At 41.3% G+C, this 12,121-nt stretch overlaps 1 protein-coding gene across 1 annotated transcript in view; it reads left to right on the top strand.

The window, feature by feature from the left end:
- PLEKHH1 (pleckstrin homology, MyTH4 and FERM domain containing H1) overlaps nt 1-12,121 on the top strand; it is a 54,753-nt gene that overhangs the window by 16,877 nt on the left and 25,755 nt on the right. Inside the window, exons 4-7 of the mRNA XM_086462664.1 lie at nt 1,775-1,924; nt 5,040-5,123; nt 6,704-6,785; nt 9,501-10,510. Coding sequence (XP_086318790.1) covers nt 1,775-1,924; nt 5,040-5,123; nt 6,704-6,785; nt 9,501-10,510 — 1,326 coding nt within the window. The remainder of the gene's footprint in view (nt 1-1,774; nt 1,925-5,039; nt 5,124-6,703; nt 6,786-9,500; nt 10,511-12,121) is intronic.

Below are 12,121 nucleotides of genomic sequence, written 5' to 3'. Positions count from 1 at the left end.
ATGATAAGGTAAGTTGCAGTGACAGCAAGGGAGCAGATGGAGAGAGAACAGTCAAATCCAGGTTAGAGAATGGGCAAGAAAGGGAGAACTTGGCTGGGAAGGTGTAGGAGAAATGAGGGTTGCCTTCACTTACCTGCTACCATCAGTAATGAGTGTTGCCTTCACTAACCTGACACCAGCAGTTCTGCAGCCATGTGTTGGCAGGTCCTAAAGACCAGCAACCCTCAAAGTTTGCCTTTCCAGCAGCCTTATCCACATCCAGAGATAAGTGTTTCTACAGAAATTCTTCAGTGCTGCCTGACAGCCTGAAGAAGTGATGGCATAGGAGTTGGGACCATTCCCTTCCACTAACAAGTATATTCACAATGAATGAGAAGCAGCTGACAAATGAGAGGGCTCCACATCAAGTGCAAAATCCCTTGTTATCTTTCTGTCCAAGAGTCTGGGGGGTTGGATTTGTTAATTCAATGGGCTCCCTGTAGCTGCCAACCTCAATTAAGGAAATCACATGTTTGCAGTCCCCTCTCTGAGCCTGTAGTACAGAGTCAGCATTTGGGCATCAGACAGAAAGGAGGGGCCATTTCTTTTTACTGTAATCACCCTAAACTCTAATGAAAACACATCCAACTCAGCAGGCTTAGTTTTCTGGCTCGGATGTTGGGCGCCTACCTTTCTGATTCACTATGAGGAAGAGGCAGTTTGCTTCTCTGCCTAATGCAGGCAGACAGGAGGACAAAACACAGCTTCTGCAAGTATGAAGTGTAGGCTGCTCAACAGAGCATGAGTAACTCTCTTGTACAGACTCCATGAAGTGCTCAGATCATTGCCTGCATTCTGCCTTCCTGGTTCCAAACTCATGCCAAATTAATGGTATCTGGAGTTGGCTTCTTTGCAGATTTAGTCTCTCTGGGATGTGTTGGAACTAGATATTTTTCCCATCATCAAATGCTGCAATTAGCAGGTTTGAGCTAAGTTGATGGAATTCCATTCACCTTTAGAAATGAAGTCTTATAATTCATTGCAATAGGATGAGGTAATGATAAATAAAACTTATGTCAAGAGACATAGGTTTTGAAGAAAGCAAAGAGGTTTTACGAATTTGCTGGAAACCTGAAAGGCTTCAGCAACAGCTAGATTTTAGCGCATTGAAACTTTGTCTGTAGTGAAGGAGCATTACACTGGTGCTTCTCCTGCTGAGATGAATAAGCACTGGCAGGAGCTCAAAGATAGGCAAAGCTTCGGTAACTCCTTAGAAGGTCTGGAGAAAACACCTGTCAGAAAGCCACAGCATTGCCCAAGCTGGGGATAGGGAGGCGAAGGAAGTCCGTAGTACGTTTCCCTATAGAAATCTTGATCTGAAGCAAATGGCCAGGGTTTTGTGGTGTATGCCATGGTAGTGAATGAGAAAAAAAGCTGACCATGGTATTGCAAAGGAGAAAGATGTGGTGTACGTTGCCCACCTATGTAGACTATAGTGCCTATATGGTCTCTTTGACTAGTAGTGTGCAAATATTTCAGAATCCCCGGTGTGTTATCTGTTCATGGTTCAGTTTGCATCTGTTACTGCTTCAGCATTACAAATGAATGGACAATGTTCTTTTCGTGAATGTGGATATAAACTAAGTGTGACCTGAAGGGTTGGGGTTATTTTCTTCCTTTCCCAGCTTCAAAAATATGAAATACACAAATACTCTCAGTTAAAATACCACTAAACAAGTAGCTCCTTCATTTGCATTGTTTTGGGTTTTTTGTCTCCCTCTGATTGTCATTACAGGTCAGAGTTATGGAAGAGAAGATAAAGCTAGCCAACATGAAGACCAGTGAATCAGACAGCACTCTGCACAGGAAATACCAGGAGCTGATGGGCACAGTGCAAGGAAAGGAAGATCTGATCAACAAATTGGAGACACAGCTAGCAAAACAGGTAAAGATGCTTTCTACAGGGAGACCTTTAGCTTTCATGAGTTGGAGCGACTCTGTAATGTATGTTTCAAAGGTATGGATTATGTCTCCATTACATATTGGCCTCTGAGTCCTTCAGATCAGCTGTAAAATGATGCCCTGCTCAGTGCAAGATCCTCTCCTTCCTTTCTTTTTTCAGACTAAAACATCCATTCAGCCTTAGTAGCCCTTGTCCCTTCATTATAGGAGACTGGTCAATATTCTTAGAGGACTTCCTTATATTAGTGTTGAGACCCTAAATTGTAATGCTGGAGTCTGGTCACAGTATTTCTCTGGCTTTCTAGCATATAGATTGCTCTGCAAAATAATTACGTAGCCCATCTCTCACTTGGCATGTGCTACTTCTTGGGAGGGGACTTTTCCAGTCTTCAGCAATCCTTTAGTATAGTTCATATCTTGTCAGATGTCCTCATTATAAAAGAGCAGCTGTTTCCCTGTATGGCTAGTTATTAGTCTCTTCCATTCTCAGTTGGTGGAAGGAGGGAGCTACATCTACAGCAGGGCTTGTACTCTAGTAAAGGCCTTGCCCTGTGGGCTTTATAACATGAGGAATGAGGTATTCTTATGTTACAGGAGTAGAGTGTCCATGAAATTACTTTTAAATGGAAATAACTTATTAGAATTTTACACAAAAAATACTTTGCCATTTGAGTTACATTTTACATTTAACTGTCACCTATTCCAAGGGCAAAATAAATTGGTAAGCTGCCTGAACTTACTCAGATCAAGTATAGTGTGGAGGTCAGGCATCAGGTCTTTGTAGTGGTCTGGGTTTCAGGTCACTCACCCACACCAGCTTGCTCAGGCAGAATGTCTCTGCATTTTGAAGGAGAAAGAAGGTGTTCAGAAGGAGCTACAATAGTGAGCAAGGTCTGGAAGCAGCTGTTGTAATCAAAGATGGAAGAAACTCTGATTTCCCTGAAAATGTGAGGTGTGATTTGATTAAAATCAACAAACACAAGTGTGAAAATGTTCTGTTAGTAGAAATGTTTTTATTCTAGCAACAAGAGTCAAAACGAGATTCTAGAAATGAAAGCCGAAGCTTGACAATTTCGGACAAGAACCACTTTTTATCAGGGTCACCAGTTTAGTTTCAGAATGGGATGGGATGGTGTCAGCACTAGAAGGTCACTAAGGGTTTCTGTAAGGCATCCTCCTTGTTTTCACTGGGATGAGGAGAGCTGTGGAGTTCAGAGAATACAAGAACACTGAGGTCATGTCTGGACAGCACAATAGCATGGGACACAAAGAATCTCTAACTGCTTCTGGATCTTAAGCACAATAACTGCATCTATGGGTACTGTGCCTGAGCAAATTGGCTCTGCTTAGAGGCAGGGCTTACTAAGCTCTGCGACAATGCTGTTGTCATGTCACTATTCTACTTTAGGACCCTAAATAAAATATTCCTATTGCACTTCACCATGTAGCATCGCAATATTCTGAATGCTTAAGCTCCTGGTCCGTGATCTGAGACAAGTCCAGTCATTAAGGATTCCAAGGCATTACCCATGTGATGGATATTCAGAGAACTATGGTAGATCCACTATGCGTGCCAGATGACTTCAGACCAGTAGGCATGTCTAATATTCTGACTCCAGCAAAGGCCTGATGATTGGGAACATGCACAGCCATAGTCAAGGAGAGAAACTACATAAATCCTCCTCTTGAAGCATCAGATTTGATTACTTTTATTTCTTTATGCTCAACTACAAATGTTACTGCTACCCATAATGTTGCCAAGGTTTATTTAATATCAGCAAACATATTTGAGTAAGAGCTTTTAAATGTGGAGTTGTGGTGATGAATGGCATGTGGTGATTAAAAGCAATGCGAAGATGCGGGGAATTTCCTTGCGGTCTACTGTGTATTTATATGGTATTCATTAAGTGAACTTACACTCTTCATTGTGAAAAACTTAAAAAGGGAGCAGAGAGGGGGAAGCACTGACATTTTCATTATCATAATTCCTGGTATTTGTTCACATCAGAAAAAAAATCTAGCAGGGAAACAGCCAGCTGCTACTAGAAGGTATTACCTTTGTCCATTTAATTAGAGAAACAGGGCTGAATATGCCATACAGGGTATATTCCCCCTCCCTCCCTCTCTTGCCTCTGGAACTGATTTCTCCTTGTAGTTGTTTAAATCATTATATAGGTAGGAGACCTTTAGGTGACGTTGCTTCTGATGAAGCCACAGAGGAAATGAACAGAAGGCTTCAGGTCACTATAGTGTCAGTCCGGCATCTTTCAAAGGAAATTCCCAGAAAAAGGAAAAAACACAGACGAGAAAACACACATGCAAAAATTATGTTGTAGCAATATTGCCCAAGCAGATACTTGGGGGGAAAAAATGTTCATTGTACAAATCAACAGTATTCCCATAACACCTTTGTGTGGACTAAAACCTGTTTTAATAGATATGTAAACATACAACCACTTACATCCCAACGCCTCCTAGCAGGTCTTAGTGTTTCAAGGTCAAGTTTTGAAGGGTTTTTTTATCCCGTGTCTGTTATCTTTTTATATTTATTTACTTTCTCAATGAGAATATTGTGTGTGTTAAAAACATTGTTGGTATTAGTTTCCATCTCGTACACCTTTAAAGTTTATACTCTACATCTGTGCTTGCAGCAATTGAATCCCTTTTGGTTGTGATTATTGCAGTGTTTTATAAATCACAGGCCCTGCTTAATTCTTGTTAACTTCAGCCTACAATATGTGTGTGTGTGCGTAGACTGGGGGAACACCACAGAAAACAGCAAACAGCAATATTGCACAACCATCTAAACCAGGAAAAGTTGCAGACCATACTCAAAAGAAACTGTGGTAGATGAGCTGGATTTTGCTATTCTACAACAAACTCTTGAAACAACCCTCTGCATTTGACTCCAGGGACCGTGTAAGACAATTAGAGCTTGATTTTTTTCAGAGGCCAGCTAAATAATAATATCCAAATAGGAGTCTCAAATCTTGCATCTGGAACGGGAGCTTTGGCGTTTAAGTCACTCCTGATGCAGTAACTTGCTGAGAACAGTTAGTTGTGCTCTCCTAATGCATCTGATCTTTTTTTTGGCACAGAAACAGTTGAGGACTGAGGAAGCCAAAATTGTTCAAGAGAAAGCTGCCAAGATCAAAGAGTGGGTAACATTTAAGCTCAGAGAGGTGAGTCTTTAGCTTGCTGCCAGGTTTCAAGGCCTGTGAGTAGGTATGGTGGCTGCACTGTGAGTGGGCTTCCATGTAGGACAATAGTCTGAGCACAGCCTGTCTGCCACAGAGACTTTCTGCTTGTTTGGCCCTACATGTGCTCAGTTGCAGAGCTAGGGTCATCCCTCTTACTGAGAGCTCTCTACTGCTTTGCACGAACTATAAATGACTGTGAAGTCACTAATGCCTAAAAGCAGTCTCTGAAGAAGATTTGCTACTCACAAGTGGCTTCACCTAGCTTTCCTCTGCTTCTCTTTTTCTCTGGGTGTGGTTTCTACCTCTCTCTCTGACAAAGCAGCTGTGACATGAACACATGTCCTTTGCTCTTCCTTAATTTGCTACCTCTGACTAATGCTGCCCATCATTTTCTCATTTCTAACCTCTCCCTCCTATCCATCCTGTGGACTTATGCCTCTATCTGGGCCTAGTTCAATACCCTCTAGAAAAACAGAGATAGCAGCAGGTCAGCATGCAGTTTTAAAGATGCAGCAATAGTTTACAACTGGGAATGGGGCTATCTGGTCTTTGCCTTTTATTCCAAGTTAAAGCCATAGATTTCCCAGTTTATGCCAGAAAGGGCATTTATGAGAGTTGGAAGAAGCAGTCTTTGTGGGCATTAATTGTGTTATGATGTGACATTGGAATCTCATTAGATTGCCTAGATAATTCAGTGAGCTGCTGTCTTCTTTCTTTTTCCTATATGAGATAACTTATGGTGCATCTACATTACTGACTGGTGCAGAATGAATGGGGAAGCACAGGGGTTGACTTGAGTGGTCCTGGATTCACAGGTCACGCCATGCACATTGTGTCTTTACTGGCAATAAAGTTTGTGCCAGATGCTGATTGTAGGTGCGTACCATGCATGAGTAGACCACTGCCAACTGAAGGACTTCGTATCTGTGTTGCAAATGGGTTGCTCTAGACATCAGCATGGGTGCAATTTCAACTTTGATCCCATCCAGCGGGAAGCGTCTTTGGGTTCACCTCTGCTGCATTTAAGAACATATGCTGAGACGCTTCAAGCAAAGACATAAGGCAAATTTGCAAAGAATCACTTGTGCGTTAATTGCAAATGTAAATGCACCCTTAATGTTGTTTGGGTTTTTGTTTGTTTTTTTTTTTTTCCTTTGGTCCCCTGGATTCAGGGGATCTCCTTTTACCACACACAGGACAAGAGGGGAAAAATGTTCCTCCTGGGTAATAATTTTTTGATTGTCTCTTTCATGACAGTTATTTCTGGAACAGGAGTAAATGGTAAACAATAGCAGGGAAAGAAATTAAAAGATCTATTTGAGAAGTGCGAATAGTATATACAGAGGCTGTTTGAGAAAGCACAGCAAATTGTTTAAGTGGGTTGAGTAGAAAGATTTCAAGGTGACGGGTAGGCTCACTCATCCTTTTTTCCTTCTCCTCTTAAGACATTTGAATGTAATAAAGGTGTAATAAAGATGTTCATAAGACATGTTCTGTATACTGGAACACATGCACAGACAGTTTTGCGTTATTTTTCAGTTTTTGTTATTGTTGTTTCGTAGCTTGAGATAGAAAATTACCACCTGAAAAACTGTAATCAGAGGCTGACGGAGCAAATTGAAGCCCTTCAGGATACATTGCAAGGTAAACGTGTTCACCTGGCATTGTAGCCTAGTAACCACAACAAGAGTGGAAGTCAGCATTCCTGGGTTGTGTTCTTAACTTTGTCAAAAATTAGTACTTGTGACAGTGAGCAAGCAGTAGAATTGCTCAGTTTCTCAGTGGGCCCACTTTTAAGATGGGAATAATATTGCTTACCTGCTTTAAAAACTCTTAATTGGCTTCCTACCAGTGATTGAACATGGACTCTTTTTTTTTTTTTTTTTTGTGAGTCTGCTTTTGCCATTAACATAAACCACTGAGCTCCTGAATTAGAAGCAGTCATTGAAATACATAGCAAGCCTCTCCATTCAGTTCAGCAGTGCAGGGCAGAAGTCCCTGAGGTATTTCACTTTACCTCCACATGCAAATTATCCTCGTCCCCACAGTACCTCTGCTGGTGTGTGAGCTGAGTAACTGAGGACTGAATGGGCCAAGGCAGCAGCTCTCTGGTCTGCCTTTAGAATCTGGGTTCCTCTGTGCTATCAGATTGGGTTGGAGAAAGGCGCTTACAGTGCGTGTGCTTTTGTGGTTCTTGTTTGGTGGATAGATGGAGAAATTTGGTCTCCAGGGCTTGAAAAAACACCTTTCATTGCAACACATTTTGGAGAGGAAATTCTCTTAGCCATTTTCTTCATGTTTTGTTTTGTTGGATTTTTTTTTTTTTTAAATGATCTTGGTTTGGTCACAGTAAGATGAGCTAGTTTCCAGAAATTCACTGGGCATGCAGGCAGGGGACACTTCTTTCCTGCAGAAGTCTTTCTGGCATTCCTGTCACTCCACAGCAAGGGAATAGGGCAAAATTCCTTCTAAATCCCACCACATTTCTAGCTAAATGCTTTATGACTGGGTTTTTCTCATCCCCTCTGGCTCTGGCTGTTTACAAAAAGAGAATGGCTGGTAAGCTGCGTTAATAATCTGGTATTAAGTGTTCCCTGGATCCCAACTCTATGGACAGTAAACAGAGGCCTCTACAGAGAGACAAATCTCTGCTTGCTTGCCATGCTAATAGTAACAGCTTCCTCTGCTTCATCTCCTGTCTCCTCTAGGAAGCTGCAAAAATACCAATAATATTTAAAACAAATGGGCTCTTTTCAGTCTACACTAAAGATATACCTCAGGGGCCGGGGAAAATGTGTGTCAGGATTTGTGTGTGCCAGGGTTATGTGTTAGGGATAGCTTTGTTAGTGTTTGGTTCCTTGTGACTCAAGTGCCAAGGTCAGGCTTTCATGGTTGTCGCTTTCTCAGCTGTTTCCTAGAGCGGATTTCATCCTCTCCGCAATCAACAGTGATTTATTCTGCTGTTTGCTCTTCCGTCTGTTACTTTCTGTCTTCAGTTTGTTTCTACTTCTTTGTAAATCCTGTTAGTGGTTAAGAAATGCTTGTAGAGTTTGATATTCAGGCAGCATTTTCAATAATAGCTGTGCAGAGTCACGGTCACCCATATTTATGCAATTTCTGAAGCATCTTATGACTTGCTGCTTTTCAGTCAGGCAATATATAAATGCCAAGGTCAATCAAAATCATAAAGTCAAGTAACATCCTCTGCTGCTCCAAGTTTTATCCGCACTTTTTGATACCCTAAAGCTACTATTCAGCAGAACCTGTAGAACTTAGTCTTTAAGTCTAGTAATTACGGAAAGGCAGAAAGTAGAAGAATTAGAAAGTATAGGTACTAAATAGACAAAGAACAATGGAGGCAGCCTAGGATCTATCCCTTATGTCATCTTCTAATATAGCAACTGAAAGGACAAAGCAAAAATAAACAAAAGGAAGCTTTTACAGAAAAAAAATGTAAGTTACTGTTATAAAACTTGTTGACAAAAAGCACTGCTTGGATCATCTAGCACAAAAGGATAGCAAAAAGCTCTTGAGAAGAGAGTAACCTCACTGATTGGTGTGATGATTAAGAAGGTCTCCATACATATGCTGGAAGCTTCATCTAGCCCCGGAAACGGGAAGAACTATACCAGCTTGTTTGATGGCTTAAATCATTGTAGGTCCATTGAAGTCAAAAGCCACGCTAAGCAGTGTTTCGGCCACTTAAGTGGTTTTTGACAAAGCGTTGTGTGGATAGCTGCACTTCCTTCTCATGGCTGTTTTAGAAGAGATAGATATAATCATGGTTAGGTAAGAGTAAAAATTGCTACACTGAGTTAGACTGAAAGCTTGCCTAGGCTAGTACCCTGTCTCCTGGTTGTCTGTGGATGTGTAGAAAATATTTCAAGTAGAGCCGTCTTCCTCTCCATGTACCTTTCCAGCTTCTGCTGTCAGTGTTTTAGGAAGTTCCTAGGCCAGAGCTTCTGTCTAAACTGTTAGTTGTACCACTGATAAAGTACTTTTTCTTGCTTGTCTTGGACACTGCAGCATTCTATTTCCTTTTTTTGTCTGAAGAAAAACCCCTTCCTTCTATAAATTTCAAACATACTGCATTATTTTCATTAGGCACCCCTTAATTCCACTTTTGTAAGAAACAATGATTAATCATTTCCTATTCATCTTTTCTGTGCTGTTCTCAGTTATAAATATATAGCACTTCAGTTACAACTGTACGCAGCCATCTCCTTTCCATTCTACATGGTCCTAATCAGGCCAGGGCGCTATTGAAATACAACTGACATGAACAACTTGCACTAGCAAGTAACGTTTTAGGCAGTAAAGCATTTGAATGCCCTAACCACACATTTTCCTCCATTGCAGATATGACCAGCATTCATCCCTTTGAATCTCTTTGGAGCTGTAATTCTCTGAAGCCCAGAGCATCACAGGCCTCTCTTGCTGAGAAGATAGACCAGAAATCTGTGCTCCTTGCACCTGGTTTCAGACAGGTGTGTCAGACAGGACCTACCAAACCTATCCTCTCTACAGCAAACATAGTCCTTGCCAATGACACCTTTACTGAGGATGGAGAGGATAAATCTCTGCTTTCCCAGAGCACACTGAAGCTCTTGTCTGATCCACCAAGCTGGAATCTTTCCAGAGAGAAAGATGTATTCCCAGCTGTAAGTTCTGAACACAGCTTAGGGTGCTCTGATCCCACATCACTGGACCCTCCAGCTGAGGCCACAAGAATCCTTGAGGCTTTGACTTTCCAGTCCTCTTTGGAAGGAAACAGTAGCGCTGTGAGCACCTTGCAACAAGGGGCTTTGGATGGCACCCGCTTCTCTGATGATCCGAGTACCAGGTTTCACTCCTACCAGCTGGACTCCTCTTCTTCAGGAGAAATAATGAGTATGCTTGAGGGCCATCTCCAAACTGCTGAGCCACCCTTGGTTGTGTCAACATCAGCTGTTACAGCACATTCCTTCTGTCCAGGGAGGGGATGCGGCCTTGGCAGTAGTATGACCTTTCCAAAAATACGGACTTCCAATACACCAAGGGACAGTATCCAACTAGCCAAGAGACATTACAGCCAACCACAATCAGGGGCTAACTCTTTCCATCGTGTAATGAGCTTAGAGGCTAGCACCTTCCAGCCCATAACAGACTCTCCGGTCTGCCATGGGCAAGTGAAGGAGACAGACATTGATGATGATGGGGTATTGGAGAAGATGGAGACAGAACGTGGGCCAGTGAGGGAAGAAACTGGAGCATATGAGGAAATCAACCACTTGCCTGCAGGTCAAAGAGAAGCTGTGAGTTCCGAGGCTGGCATACTTGACCCAGGAGGTAAACCTCCCACACCACCGCTGCACAGATTTCCATCATGGGTAAGAAATGCAAGGACAACAGTCTAAGAACTGCTGCTTATCTTTGAGTAGTGCCTAGTAGTTAGGCTCAACAGCTTTTGCTGTCAAGCAATTGTTTCCTGTGGACATCAGTCACACTTCTGAACCACCTAGTCTGACAGTTCCAGATCATGGGGCATGCTGTTTCCACTGACATTTTTTTAATCTTTTTGTTTTTATAAGGAGAGGGAAAAAAAAATCTGTGGAAGAAATAGTACTCAAGAAACACAGGAATTATACTGAAAGTCAAGAGGTGCTGCATTACGTTTTATCCTTACGGGTCGGTCATCAGAAGTTAATCCTTAGTTCTGTTGTTATGTGTTTAAGATAGAAAAGTGAGTCATAAGTGCAAGTGAATGGACCAGACCAGATAGTTTCACAGTCAGAAAAAGCTGCGAATACTAGAATAGATACATAGGTTAGATCTCTGTGTTCTTATCTCATGGTATACTTCTGCTACAGGAAAATTTTGTGAAAACCATTAGTGAAGTGAATATATGTGTCCTGTTGCTTACTTCATATGAGAGAAGTTTGTTGTGATCACTTTCAGTTACTTGTTAGTTCAGATGGTTGGATTGTTTGCTAATGTGTCAATCTAACTGGTAAGTTTGGTGGAAATCAATGTAGTATCAAAACAGAAAATTCCATTATTTTCAGTTTGTTTTTTTAAAGGCATAGGCAAAAAGCAGTTTATTGAAGGTGCAAAGTCAAGCACTCATTGTTAATCCTCATGTTTTATATTTTTATTTTCTTGAAAACTTAACATTATTTGTGATTTTTGGCTGTGGCCTTTGTATTCTAATTTAAACCCCAGTATAATCACAGCTGTTTTTCCAAAGGAATCTCATTTCATTCGGTCCATAATATGGAGCTGTTCTGGGGATGAAGCTCGATAGTGTGGTAGAAGAAGCTGCAGTTTTCAAGATGTCTGTTTTATTTGCTGCAGAAGTCAGAAAGGTGTTGTGAACAGTGTACTTGCTTGGAAGAAGGGAAATACATCTGAGATTGACTGCTATTCCTTTCTCTGATCTAGAGTTCCCATGTAAGGTTCTTCTGATCCCTTAAGCTAAATTTTTTGGAGATGATCATCAGCTCCACACACACCACTATGTCTAACTCGAGTTTGGCAAGTAAACTTGATTAGACGAGTGCTGAGCTTCTCTGCTGCAACTGTAGGTGTTTTCATTACAAACAATGTTATATGGTGCTAAATTTTAAAAAAGTCAGGTCTTGGACATGTTGAAATGGGTATCCAAAGATGTTGGATACTTCAGAGAACCTATGTCTGAGTTTCTCTTCTGGAAAATAGCAATAGCACCTATCAATGTCTCTCCCAGGGTTTTTGTAAAATTTTGTATTAATGTTTATGAAACATTGCAGTATTGTAGTCAGGAACACCACATGAAGAATCCATTGTTTTGTCTTCAGAGTCAAGTGTATCCAAGTAGGGCAAATTTAAGTATATCAAACACTAAAGCATGAATAGAATATTAAATAGCAGCTTAATCAGTAAGAAATGTCCATTGTGTGCCCTGAATAGGAAGTGTCTGGGGAAAAAATGCACGTAATATTTTATTAGAGACTAAATCACAA

Source organism: Leptosomus discolor, chromosome 3 (genome assembly GCF_034619465.1).
Source record: "Leptosomus discolor isolate bLepDis1 chromosome 3, bLepDis1.hap2, whole genome shotgun sequence".
Lineage (NCBI taxonomy): Eukaryota > Metazoa > Chordata > Aves > Leptosomiformes > Leptosomidae > Leptosomus > Leptosomus discolor.
Note: the sequence above shows the minus strand (reverse complement) of the source record. Positions and strands in the feature narration are given on the sequence as shown.